This window comes from Arvicola amphibius, chromosome 7, assembly GCF_903992535.2.
Source record: "Arvicola amphibius chromosome 7, mArvAmp1.2, whole genome shotgun sequence".
NCBI classification, from domain to species: domain Eukaryota; kingdom Metazoa; phylum Chordata; class Mammalia; order Rodentia; family Cricetidae; genus Arvicola; species Arvicola amphibius.
Window position 1 is genome coordinate 65,829,659 of NC_052053.1, and position 12,768 is coordinate 65,842,426.

A 12,768-nucleotide genomic window follows, 5' to 3' on the forward strand; every position below is an offset into this window, starting at 1 on the left:
TTTAGGTAGGTGGAAAAAACAGAACTGAATGCTGGGAGGAAGAAGGGCTGAGTCAGAGAAGCCATGGATCCTTTGTCAGAGATGGACGCTGGTTAGAATCTCCAAAGATGAGAACCTGTGGTTTGCCTCCATGCAAATATGGATTCATGGACCAAAGCCTCCTGAAAGGTCACCATCAATAGCCTCAAAAAATTGCTTCACCCAACTACTGACTGAGATAAACCTAGCACACAGGATACACCATGAAATAGCAGATTAACAGAGCCTCCAATTAGAATGAAGCAGTATGGATAAATCTATGCCCATATTCCCAAATATTATTTATAAATGTTTTTACAATTACCCATGGACCTTATGATCTATCTGCAATGCAATAATCATGTTTAGAAACATGATTTTGTTCTGTGCTACAAGCTGAGTAGGAAGACAAAGAAGGATAGATAAAAATATATTTAGATTGATAGACAGTGAGACTGGAATCAAGAGCTGCAATGACTAGTCCCCAGGTACGAAGGCTGCAATGTAAAGGGGAACAGTCTGACCTTAGTGAGATGGACCCTAATAACTTCCTTGGGTCTCCACTCAGATAAGCATCTGAAAATGCACTAAAGGTTAGTGAGCTGCTTCCTCACAAGCTGGATTTTTAGACGAGCGGCAAAAATAAGGTGTCTCCACTGACACCAAAACGAAGAATTCTGAGTCATTTCTTAAGCAGTATTTCTGATTCCCAAGGCTGTAATGCATCTTAGATCCTCTGCTGGAAGTTACACAGTAGTACAAGTGCATTTAGGACATGGCACAGTATTTTCCCTGTACTACATCGATGCAGATTCATGATAAATATTGCCTGTTTTGCTTCTAAATGGTTCCCTGGTTTTCCAGAATTGGAAATCCAGACTGGGCAAAGATAATATTGATGAGTATACATTTATTTTCATCAAAGAAGCACAAGACAAAACCAGTCATTTGGAAGAAAAAATGAAAGCCATGTGCTTTATTTTATTCTGTCAGAAATTTTCCCCAATTCAAAGCAGGCCTCAGGCTCAGGCTGAAAACTCAGGCCTAGATCCTCCAGCAGAGAATTGTTGGCCTGGCACTGTTACTATTCCTGGTTACTTACCCTAGCTGTAATTATTTCCAGGTTTCAGAAGAGGCACCTAGACATGTCATTTATAGAATGCATGACTGATAGTAATGTTGCTTGTCCCCAGATGCCACAGGTTCATCTGACCGAGATAGGACCTGTCCTTTTATATCCCTCATATACCCTGTCTCTCACTTGCACTGTTTCTGGGTTCTAATAAACCAGGTATACTGTAAGCTCATTCTGCAAGTCTCTGGAAATAGGTCTGGAGTGAATGGAAGAAATATGAGTTGGTGGAAGCAATGATTACAATTCAGCTATCAAAGCCCATTTCAATATTAACAGGGCCACCTCCAAGACATAAAACCAAACAATCTGCAAACTGAAGGTGCAGCCCCCCTATTTCTCTACCGGTGATAGTAATCCCTACAGAGACATTCATGAGCGGCAGAGAACTCTGAAGACAAATGGGGATATTGCAGAAACATTAGACAAATGCTTCAGAAGCTATGAAGTTCTGGAATATGCTGCACAAGCCAGTGTTCTAGTGTTGGAACCTATGACTTCCTCCTAACTAAGAAATTCTTCTAGCAGCCCCTGTCATATATGTTATATTTTGATAAACTTGTTTTTATTGTTACACTAAACATCTGTTTTTTCACAAACCCTCTAAGCTAAACTTTTGTTTCTTGCTGTATACAAATCAAAACATAAATTTTATACATTTAAATATATATATATATGTGTGTGTGTGTGTGTGTGTGTGTGTGTGTATGTGTGAGCATGCATGATTGTAGATACATGCATTTTAACAGAAGTCAGTAATTATGACAGTCATTGTAAGTTCAGTAAGGAAACTCAGAAACTTTAAATAATCTCTAATTCATCCACCTTACTTTTAACATGCAAGAGATAATCCACAAATGCCCTGAATTAATGTGATTTTCCAAATTTAGATTAGAAAATGTATTATCCACAGTTTCCTTTTTTTTTTTTTTTTTTTTTTTTTTTTTTTTTTTTTTTTTGGTTTTTCGAGACAGGGTTTCTCTGTGGCTTTGGTGCCTGTCCTGGAACTAGCTCTTGTAGACCAGGCTGGCCTCGAACTCACAGAGATCCACCTGCCTCTGCCTCCCGAGTGCTGGGATTAAAGGCGTGCGCCACCACTGCCCGGCCCACAGTTTCCTATTTCTAAACACATAGGATTCCTTAAAATTATACAGTCATCATTTTTGCAAAATTCAATTATTAAACATTTGCTTTTTGATAAAAAATTTTCCTTCCACTTGGAGTCCAATGTAATGATTTTTATGCAGGTGTAGTGTGTGCCCTCAGACCACAAAATTCTTAGCCACTTGTGTGCCCATTCTAGCTAATGTCAGTTGCTTTCCTGTATCCATCTCTCACCAGTACATCGCAAAAATATCTGAGTTCTATGATTTTCACAATGTGTGCTTTTGTTAGTGCTTTTGCTGTCTACAAAGTCTTCCAAAATTACAGCTCTGGAATTCTCACTCACTGTTAACTGGAAGGAACTGGTGTCACATATGTGAGCTAGAGAAGTGTCATTCAGAGAAACGGTATAGGCAAATGGTCTCCATGTTATTGTATCATGAATCTAACAATATGTCCACAAGACTATCCATCCGTATGTGCATACTGACATAAGTAAATTATTGAATAAACAGTACAGACAAAAATCCTCCCCTGAAATAGAAAGCAAGTACCAATAGTATAGGGATTCACTTGAACTTCTTTGCTTTTTGTATGTCCCATGATTATATATAATAGGAATAATTGAAAGACCCCCCAAGACAGTAGTCTCAATTTTCTTCTCAAAAGTAACTTGTTTTTAATATTTGCCTGAGATGAATCAATAAGATAACACTTAGATCAGAGAAAGAGAAGACAATTAATGTTCTCTTGGGTGAATATTTTTCTGCCTTCCATCCTCAGATCCTAGGACCTTTCATTTTGGACAAGGCATGTGGGCAGAAGAGGATGCATAATGCCAACATTTTAATCACCAAAGTAATCTAAATTCAATCCTAAATGATGAATTTCTTCTTAACCAATGGAAAGATTGTCATTGACTAAGGAAAAGAATGAGAAACAGTGTTGTGGGCATGGAAGAAAGTGTTCAGTCTGCTCTATCAATGTGGACATTGTTCAACTATGAAATTGTCAAATAATGTGTTGGACACTCAGGGAATTAAAATGAAGATTATGTTATACAGCAGTCTCATGTCTGGGTGGGTTAACAAGAGAAATGACATTTTCATTTAAATTAGAGTTTTGTATTACTCTTCATTTCCTGATACCCACAGTCAAACTGTCTGTCACTGCTGGATTCACTCTCTACAGGACTGGGGTGTGAAGTATTATAAAAAAAAACCTTCATTAAATGCTGCTTCTGGCTCTCACATCCCTATGGTCCTTCTCTGATATGTCATCATTGTGGAGCTGGTCCATGAGTGAAAGTGGGGACCATAGTTATGATGGGGAACATCCTTCAGTCAATAACCTTAGAGAGGGTGGACCTGGTTAGGCATGTCCTTGAGTACCAAAATATGCAGGCCCTCCCATGGGCTTTTACTCTTGCTCTCCTGTCTTGCACAGCTGGATGTTGGATTCCATTCCTGTTCCCCATTGTGACCTTTGAGATCTCCTTTAATTAAAGAGCCTATTATTACACTTTATTTGGAGCAAGTGTGGGATAATTTGATCTTGCGCATTTCCCTTCATGTGGCATGCTGCGCTTCTTCTGGCACCCATGTGGGAATATTTATTAAAACACCCACCACACTCCTGGTTTGCCAGTCCGGGCACATTTCTTGCCTGCAGCCTACCTGCCATTGCCTAATACCTCAATATTCCCTGCTGCAGCATGCCATTTTTTTCATATCGTGATCAATATGGTGTCACATTAGCCAGATGCACACATTGGGGCTCATGACTGAGAGAAAATTTGGGGTATCTACCTTATTCTGGCCACCATAAAACTCTCTTTGTCTATGGAATCACTTTAATGGTCCTTACTAGCTGCACTTAATCTGTTAAACAAAGCAGGCAACTCTGTGAGAAACCAAAGCAGGCATGTTCACCCCTTCTGTCATCACTCCTCCATGACACTCCACTACATGGCTGCAACCATGACATCTGCTGATCCAAAATCATTATTATACCTACAACAATTCACCAAAACTTTCTAAGGGAGGTAAGTGGATTAACAAAATTGAAAGGTTTATAATGACAGACAATCTTTACTATAAAAATGTTATGTTAATAACATTTTTCTTATGTTATGGATGGTATTCTGCAAGGCTTGTGTGATTGTCCTTATACATCCATATATGTGATTTGGGGAGTTAACATTTTTTTATATTTTTCCTTAAGGAAGTGGTTTGATAACAGAGTCAAGAATGAGGCACTTTTAGATATGATACAGTCTTTACAGAGTAATAATGAACAGCTACCTGGAAAACTTAATACCATAGGAAAGGATAACATTAATTTGAAAGACAAAATTCAATCCATGTCACAACATGCTGATAAATTATCTGAAAGAATTCATAATGTTGAATTTAACAATTAAAATTTGTTAAAAAGTTATGATGGGTTAAAGGATGGGGACTCTCTCTAGGAAGGCAATATGTATGCCATTTTTATGTATAGTGATGAGACATTATCTTTACCAGAAAAATTTCATATTTGGAGTCATATGTGAAGAATAAAGACCAGAAGGAAAATGTATGAATGAGGGCACTAGAACTTTATACAGGACAGAAGATTCAGACTTTACAAAATGCAGTGGTAAAAAGAGTCTAAACAATTGTTGAAAATATCAGAACTGAAGAGAAGGGCTAGAAGATACAAAAACAGGATTTTGCCTCATCAATACATGTCAGAGTCCAAGATGACTTACCCAGAGTTTTAGCTACTTATTTGGTAATCTCCTCTAATAAGCCATCTGGTACTAAATGCCCTAGAGTATTCAAAGAATAAAAGTAGCAACCCATAGGTATGAGCAATCTAAAGGAAATTAAGTAAGCAATGGTATCTTATGGCTTGTAGCCATCATTTATTAAGGAAATGATGAAAATGTGGGCTTCAAGCCATAATGTCTCTCCACATGATTGGCTTCAATTAGTTTCAGTGGTCCTCAAAGATAGACAGTAGCTGCTATAGAAGTGTCACTGGAAAGAAGGGGCAAAACTTCTAGAACATCTGGGAAAAGCAACAGGATTTGAGGCTTCCCAAGATTCAAACTCTTGGTGAGGGCTATAACTCAAACCCACAGGACCAGGCTCTATATGATGAACACTCCTTGAACATATGCCACACAGCAGCTTTAAATGCTTGGGACAGGATTCAAGAACTATAAAAAAGAATTGAATCATATACCAGGATTAAACAGGGACAGAGAGACCCTTTAGTGACTTTTTACAAAAATCAATTCAAACTGTACAAATATGAGTAACAGACCCAGAAGCTAGAAGCTAGATTAGTACTTACTGTATCTCTGGCTTTTGAAAATATCAACTTAGAATGCAAAAGGATACTTGGGGCTTTAAAGGTCAGATCAGCACTAACGGATGAATGGATCCTGCATACAATGGATGCTGAGAATGAAATATGGAAGATGGATGTGTTCCACTTCACAGAAGTTGGAAAATTAAATATGGACATCACCCCATTGACACTTATTTAGGTTTTCAATGGGTAACTGCCTTGACTTGGAAAAGGCTGATTCAGTAATCACACATTTATTAGAGGTTATGGCCCACGTGGGCATATCTGCACAAATAAAGACAGATAATGGTCCAGCACAGGTCTCTAAGAAAATGAAAGATATTTTGTTTATTATGATATAAAACATATTACAGGTAGCTCAAATCTAACTATAAAGGATAAGTTAAATAAATAGAAAGGAATGGAAAATATCCCCAAAATAAATTGCATAAAGCTTTATTAACCTTGAATTTTCTTAATGCTAATGAGAAAGGATCAATGGCAGTAGAGATACATTGGATAATAGAAAAAATTCTGAATTAAATCAGCTGGTGTATGTCAAGGATATGTTGAACTCAGAATGGAAACAAGGAGATGGGCTATGCTGGGGAAGGGGTTTCACTCTTGTTCCTAGAGGATGTGAAAAAATATGGATACCATCAAAATTAACAAAGATTTGATTTGAAAAAGAGAAACCTCTTGAGAAGGAGAAATGACAGCTCATGCTTAGAGTTGACAATCATACAACTCTTAAGAAAACATCATAAAGCTTGGAGTTAGTTCTTGCCTTTGTAGGAAAGTATTCTTCTTCAAAAGTCAAGAGACCCTGGACATTTGGATGTCTATAGAGGAAAAAATAACTATCCAGAAAGGATCACCAAGCAAAGAGAATCATGAATCATAAGGACAGGTCATCAGCATGGTCAAATTTCATTCTCTGTACATATATATTTATGACTACTACCCAGTAGAATAATAGACTCCTGCTTCTTCCTTAATATTGTTTATGTTGATTCTAATTCTAATTTTTATACTTCATATCTGTTCTTTTCTATTTTTTTACAGACAGAGTTTCTCTGTAGCTTTGGTGCCTGTCCTGTCCTGGAACTAGCTCTTGTAGACCATGCTGGCCTAGAACACAGAGATCTGCCTGCCTCTGCCTCCCGAGTGCTGGGATTAAAGGCAAGCATCACTACTTCCCAGCTTTATCTGTTCTTATTGTATATAGTTTTGTATTGGGTTTGGAACTCTCTTATTTAGTCAAAAGAGGGAGGGGATAAGCAACTTCCTTCAAATGGCCTTTGAGAGGCTCAACCATGTTTGGCATGGCCTTGGGAACCTAAAAGATATAATTCTCTCCCCCTCACCCTCTCTCCCTCTAGCTATTCCTACTCACCACAACTGGATGTTAGATTCAGTTCCTTCATCTGGAAGGTTCTGTTTCAAAGTTACATTAGTCAGATTTTTCAAACAAAATTTATTGAGGTATTGTGAGCATACAAAAATCTCTGCAAGCAAGCATGTCTTGAAAAGTTTCCAGGTAAGTAAACACCCATGAATCCTCTACACTGCAAGATAATAAAAGTATTTATTGCTTCTCTGAAGTTTATGTCAATATCCCCTCATTTGATTATATTAACCAATTTGAGGAATACATACTGACAATATTTATGTTTTCTTGGTGAGTTTCTCTGGCATTTTCCCCTTAGAAAAAAATGTTGATGGATTTTTTTAATGTTAGCAGACACTCCTGGTCTCTCTGTTTTCTGTAGTCATAGACTGTTTGTCTCTGGGAATCCTGGTAACAATTCTTGTTTCTTAATAGATAGGAATTTTAGACATCCTTATTTACAATTTTACAGACAAGTGAATGGATCTAGAAAACATCAATTTGAGTGTGGTAACCCAGATACAGAAAGACAATTATCACATGTACTCACTCATAAATGTTTTTTAAATATAAAGCAAACAAAACCAATCCGCAAATCACAATCCCAGAAAACCTAAACAGCAATGAGGACCCTAAGAGAGACATACATATATCTAATCTACATGGGAAGTAGAAAAAGACATGATTTCCTGAGTAAATTGGAATTATGAAGACATTGGGAGAGGGTTGAAGAGGAGGGGAAGGCAGGGAGGGGAGCAGAGAAAAATGTAGAGCTTAATAAAAAAACAATAAAAAATAAAAATAAAAATGATGCAAATTCTATGTTAGGCAGCATCTTTGTCTCCCACTGTCTTGAAATTGGGGTGATACTCAAGAACTGTTGATTAATTTTGTTTTAACATATATATATAAATAAAAATATGCTTTTCATCCTCCCCTTCCCAGGATCCTACAATTGTCCCATAGGCCTGGGATGCTAGTCAATACTGATGCCCCTCCTCAGCAAACTTGCCAAAATGGAATCCCCAAGTTAATATTCCTTGTTCATCCAGCGTCTTGTATTTCTGCTCCATCCCATTCCTTCTTCATTTAGACTTCCCAATTCATATCACAGACTTGATTTTGCTCATTGTTTGCCTCACTGAGTCAGCACACCAATATGTTAACCTATCTTGCACCTATCACTCCGATAACATCTTCTCTAAGGGGTCTCACAAAGCCCCACTTGCCAGGACCCTGGTGTTCTCTGTCTCTTCTTTAAGTCTCCATCTGTCAGGAGTCCCTAAAGTTATGCCTTTACTGTACAGGGACTTATCAGTTGCACAACCTGGCTACAAAATCCAAGTAGTAAATTTGCTCCTCTTCCTGACCTCTGATCTCTCAAAATGCAGTTATCACCCCATCTATTAACCTGGACATGTTCTACTGAATCACCTACACTCATTGCATAGTGCCCTGCTTTCTAACTGACAGATGACCCATGTATGCTTAATAGAATCCCTGTATTGACCTTGCAAATTCTTACTATTCCCTGGGCACCTCCGCAAGCACCATCAACCACCGCAGATAGCTCCTCTCCTAGACCCCATATGTCAGCATTTGAGCTGCTCAATGCTGGATTTATTATCAAGGTACTTTACTGTAATTCAAAATAAAGTGTGGTTAAACCTTCATCTCAATTTTCTTTTCTAAAGGTTGGCTTGTGTACCCATTTCTTTAGTAGTATCTTACATAAGCATTTTCTTTGAGGATTTATTTTTAAAACAATTCATCTATTTAACGGGTACTATTCTTTCTTCACTTTGAGGAATTAGATACCCAAAATATATACAATTAAATATAATGACATTTGCACCCTATTTCTCTTTCAGCTACCCCTAATCATCCCCAAAATAAACATTTCACAACTTATTGACCTCTTTAAGTCTAGTTAATGCTGCCCATGTGTGCATGAATGTGTAGCCAGGCACTGTAGTATAAGAAACCTACTAATGATCACATTCTCAAAAAGAAGGTGTCTCAGTTTTCTGGAAAGATCTATATTTAATAGATCATCAGTAAGAGGGAAGGCCTGGAAATAATCTACACAATGGTTTTGACTGGTTTGATCTTAGGTACACAGAAAACAACTGCCATTATGAGTTCATGAATGTGAGAGCCAGGTCAAATCCAGAATTCAGCAGTTCACAGCACTTTTCTTTATGCTCAGCCTCTTACGTTCTTTCCACCTCCTCCTCCTCAGTGTTCTCTGAGTCTTGGAAGAATGTAAGTGGAACTAGAATCAGTTATGCCATAAAATATAACAAATATTGAGAAGGACAAAGACTACCTGTTTCTTTCATATTCAGAACCTAAATTTATTGTGTTAGGTGTTCTGACATATGCTTTATAGAACATGAAAGGTGAAGATGAATTCTAGGAAAGGAAGTCATCTTAAGGGAGGAACAAGGAGAATGAAGCACAGGGTAATGTTGCTGCTGTTAAAGAAAAAACTGGCAGTGATGATGAAAAATTGATGAATAAGATGGGAAACAGACAAATGGTTAAATAACAACAGGTTCATCCTAAAACTTAATCAAAATTCTGGCTTTGATAGTCATATTATTAGGTAAAAAAGACTATTCTATCACAAAAAAGACAGTCATAAGTTGCCTGGTGTAAATATTGAAGAACATAACAGTAAAGTGGGAGTTTAAAGCAGTCAAAGAGAGAAATTCAGAATGTACAAAAGTACCTTTGATGCTAATGTAAATAGGGCTCCTTGGCAAGTGCAAAGCAGTGGAGAGAAAGAGTGACAAGGGATATCTCACTTGCAATTCTCCTATAGCATGAGGACAGCATGGTCTCAAAAGTAAGTAAAATTCAGAAAATTTCCAAGTGTTCTTGCAACAGAGAGTGAGTTATGCTAACAGTATCTAAATGTTGTCAAAGAACCACATCAGGGAGAATCCATTTCGAGGTCAGAAAGTAGGAAAATTTGAGCTCCTATGTAGAAACAAACCTGTGCTTGGCACATTTAATTGCATATGTGTACTAAGGACACCTGATAGCATATATCCGCATGTTCTGTGTACATGCACATAAAGGAACTAACTGGAGTGTTGTGATTTTTTTCACAAAAAAATGTGAATCCAAAACTACAATTTTATGTATATTTCTATAACTGGTGTTGTTGATTTTGATGCCTTATATCTGGTATTAGCACTGCCTTCCCTCAAGGCTCCAAGCCTAGAGCAACTGAGCAGGAAGACATGCAAATGAAGGTTCTCTGTGCCAATGAAAAGAAGCACTGCCCTGACCCTGCAGCTCAGAAAGAGAAGCCCAGAGCTGAATTCCCTGGTCCTCCCATTCACTGATCACCACTGGTCAGAGACCATCACCATGGACTTGGGGCTCAGTTGGCTTTTCCTTGCCATTATTTTAAAAGGTAATTTGTTGAGACCATCTGATGTGTGCATTTGTGTACACGAGGAAGAAGAATTGGATTCTGTGACAGTTTTCTAATCAGGAATCTCTGTTTGCAGGTGTCCACTGTGAGATTCAGCTTGTGGAGTCCGGAGGAGGCTTGGTGCAACCTGGAAAGTCCCTGAAACTCTCCTGTGTGGCCTCTGGATTTACCTTCAGTAACCACTGGATGAGCTGGGTCCGCCAGGCTCCAGGGAAGGGCCTGGAGTGGATCACATCTATTTATGATAGTAATAGCATCTACTACGCCAACGCTGTGAAGGGCCGATTCACCATCTCCAGAGACAATGCCAAGAACACCCTGTACCTGGAAATGGGCAGTTTGAAGTCTGAGGACACAGCCATATATTATTGTGCAAGAGGCACAGTGAGTGAAAGCTACTGTGAACTCAGACACAAAACTCCATGCAAACTGCTAAGGACCAGCAGGGGGCACTAAGAGCACAGGGAGTTCTGGGACACACAGAAGCCTGATCAGAGAGGCATAAAGGGATGGACTCCCCTGTGACTGGCCTGCATCTCCATATCATATTCTAAGATTCTCTCTACAGTAATCCCTGAAGTGTTCACAGTTTTATTCAAATATCTATTTTACATTGTGACATGCTTTTCTTTTTGTTTATTGTACTGTTTTTGCCCTCTGTCTCTCTCTCTCTCTCTCTCTCTCTCTCTCTCTCTCTCTCTCTCTCTCTCTCTCTCTCTCTCTCTTGCTCTCCCTCTCTTTCTCCTGGCACTGCTCTTCATCCCTTTCTGCGTCCTTCCTTCCTTCCCTTCCTCCCTCGGTCCCCCCTCTCCCTCTGCACATGGTGACATATGATGTATTCCTCTATTAATCTGCAGTATATATTTGAAACAGGTTCTACAACTGGGCCTGAAATATGCCAGCTGGCTTGACTGATTGCCCAATGAGTTCGAGTAATAATGCTATCTACACATCATTTAAACAGAACAACTTCTTGGCTGACAAACCCATTTATTTGCAGTCATGGAGAACAAAGCTCACAGATTCTATTCAGTTGTTCTTCTGTGGCAAGAAATTGAACTACAGAAATATTTTCATGGTTCTGTTACCTTGCAAATTCAGAATGTACTCTGACTAGAAGAAAATCATCAAGCAGGGCAGAAGTGATTATGTTTAGTAAAGTGTATGAGATTCTGAGGAAGCAAAGTAACCTGGAAAGTTTTAACCCTAGACTCAGGGCAGCTCAAAAACATCTGTGAGTATAGAAAACCCTGTGCCCTCTGTTTCTCTCCATAACTACACTACCCACACAGAAATGTATATATACAATTAAAAATAAAGTATTTCTTTAAAAATTCATTCAGTTGTGGGAGTTATACCAAAGGCTAAGTTCTTTTTTTGTTATTATTATTACTATTGTTATTGTTATTGTTATTATTATTATTATTATTAAAAATTTCCATCTCCTCCCCTCCTCCCATTTCCCTCCCCTCCCCTCCACACACATCCGCACTCCCTCCCTCTCCAGGCCAAAGAGCATTCAGGGATCTCTACACTATGGGAAGTCCAAGGTCCTCCCAATTCCCCCCAGGTCCAGGAAGGTGAGCATTCATACTGACAAGGCTCCCACAGAGCCCGTCCATGCAGTAGAATCAAAGCCCAGTGCCATTGTCCTTGGCTTCTCAGTCAGCCTCCACCGTCGGCCACATTCAAAGAGTCCAGTTTGATCACATTCTCCATCAGTCCCATTCCAACTAGCCTTGGTGATCTCCCATGAGATCCGTCCCACCATCTCAGTGGGTGATCGCACCCCTCGTGGTCCTGACTTCCTTGCTCATGTTCTCTCTCCTTCTGCTCCTCATAAGGACCTTGGGAGCTTAGTCCAGTACTCCAATGTGGGTCTCTGTCTCTATCTCCATCCATCACCAACTGAAGGTTCTATGGTGATATGCAAGATAATCATCAGTGTGGCTATAGGACAAGGCCAGTTCAGGCACCCTTTCTTCTGCTGCCCAAGGAACAAGCTGGGGACATCTCAATGGACACCTGGGAACCCCTCTAGAGTCAAGTCTCTTGCCAACCCTAAAATGGCTCCCTTAATAAAGATATATACTTCCCTGCTCCCATATCCCCCCTCCTTCATCCCAACCATCCCATTCCCTCAAGCTCTCCCCATCCTCTCTTTCTCCATTCTCTTCCCCCATCTTCCCTTATCCCCACCTCACCCCCACCACCGTGCTCCCAACCCCTGTCCAACAGTTTTGTCAATTTCCAATAGCCAGGATAATAACAATATGTTTTTCCTTGGGTTTACCTTCTTATTTAGCTTCACTAGGATCACGAATTATAGGTTCTATG

At 39.2% G+C, this 12,768-nt stretch overlaps 1 gene segment (V, D, J or C); it reads left to right on the top strand.

Annotated features, from left to right (window-relative positions):
- The first annotated feature begins 10,364 nt into the window (after positions 1 to 10,364).
- LOC119819825 lies at positions 10,365 to 10,887 on the top strand. The segment is given in 2 exon segments: positions 10,365 to 10,410; positions 10,508 to 10,887. Coding segments are annotated over 2 exon segments (426 nt in total).
- The last annotated feature ends 1,881 nt before the right edge of the window (positions 10,888 to 12,768 follow it).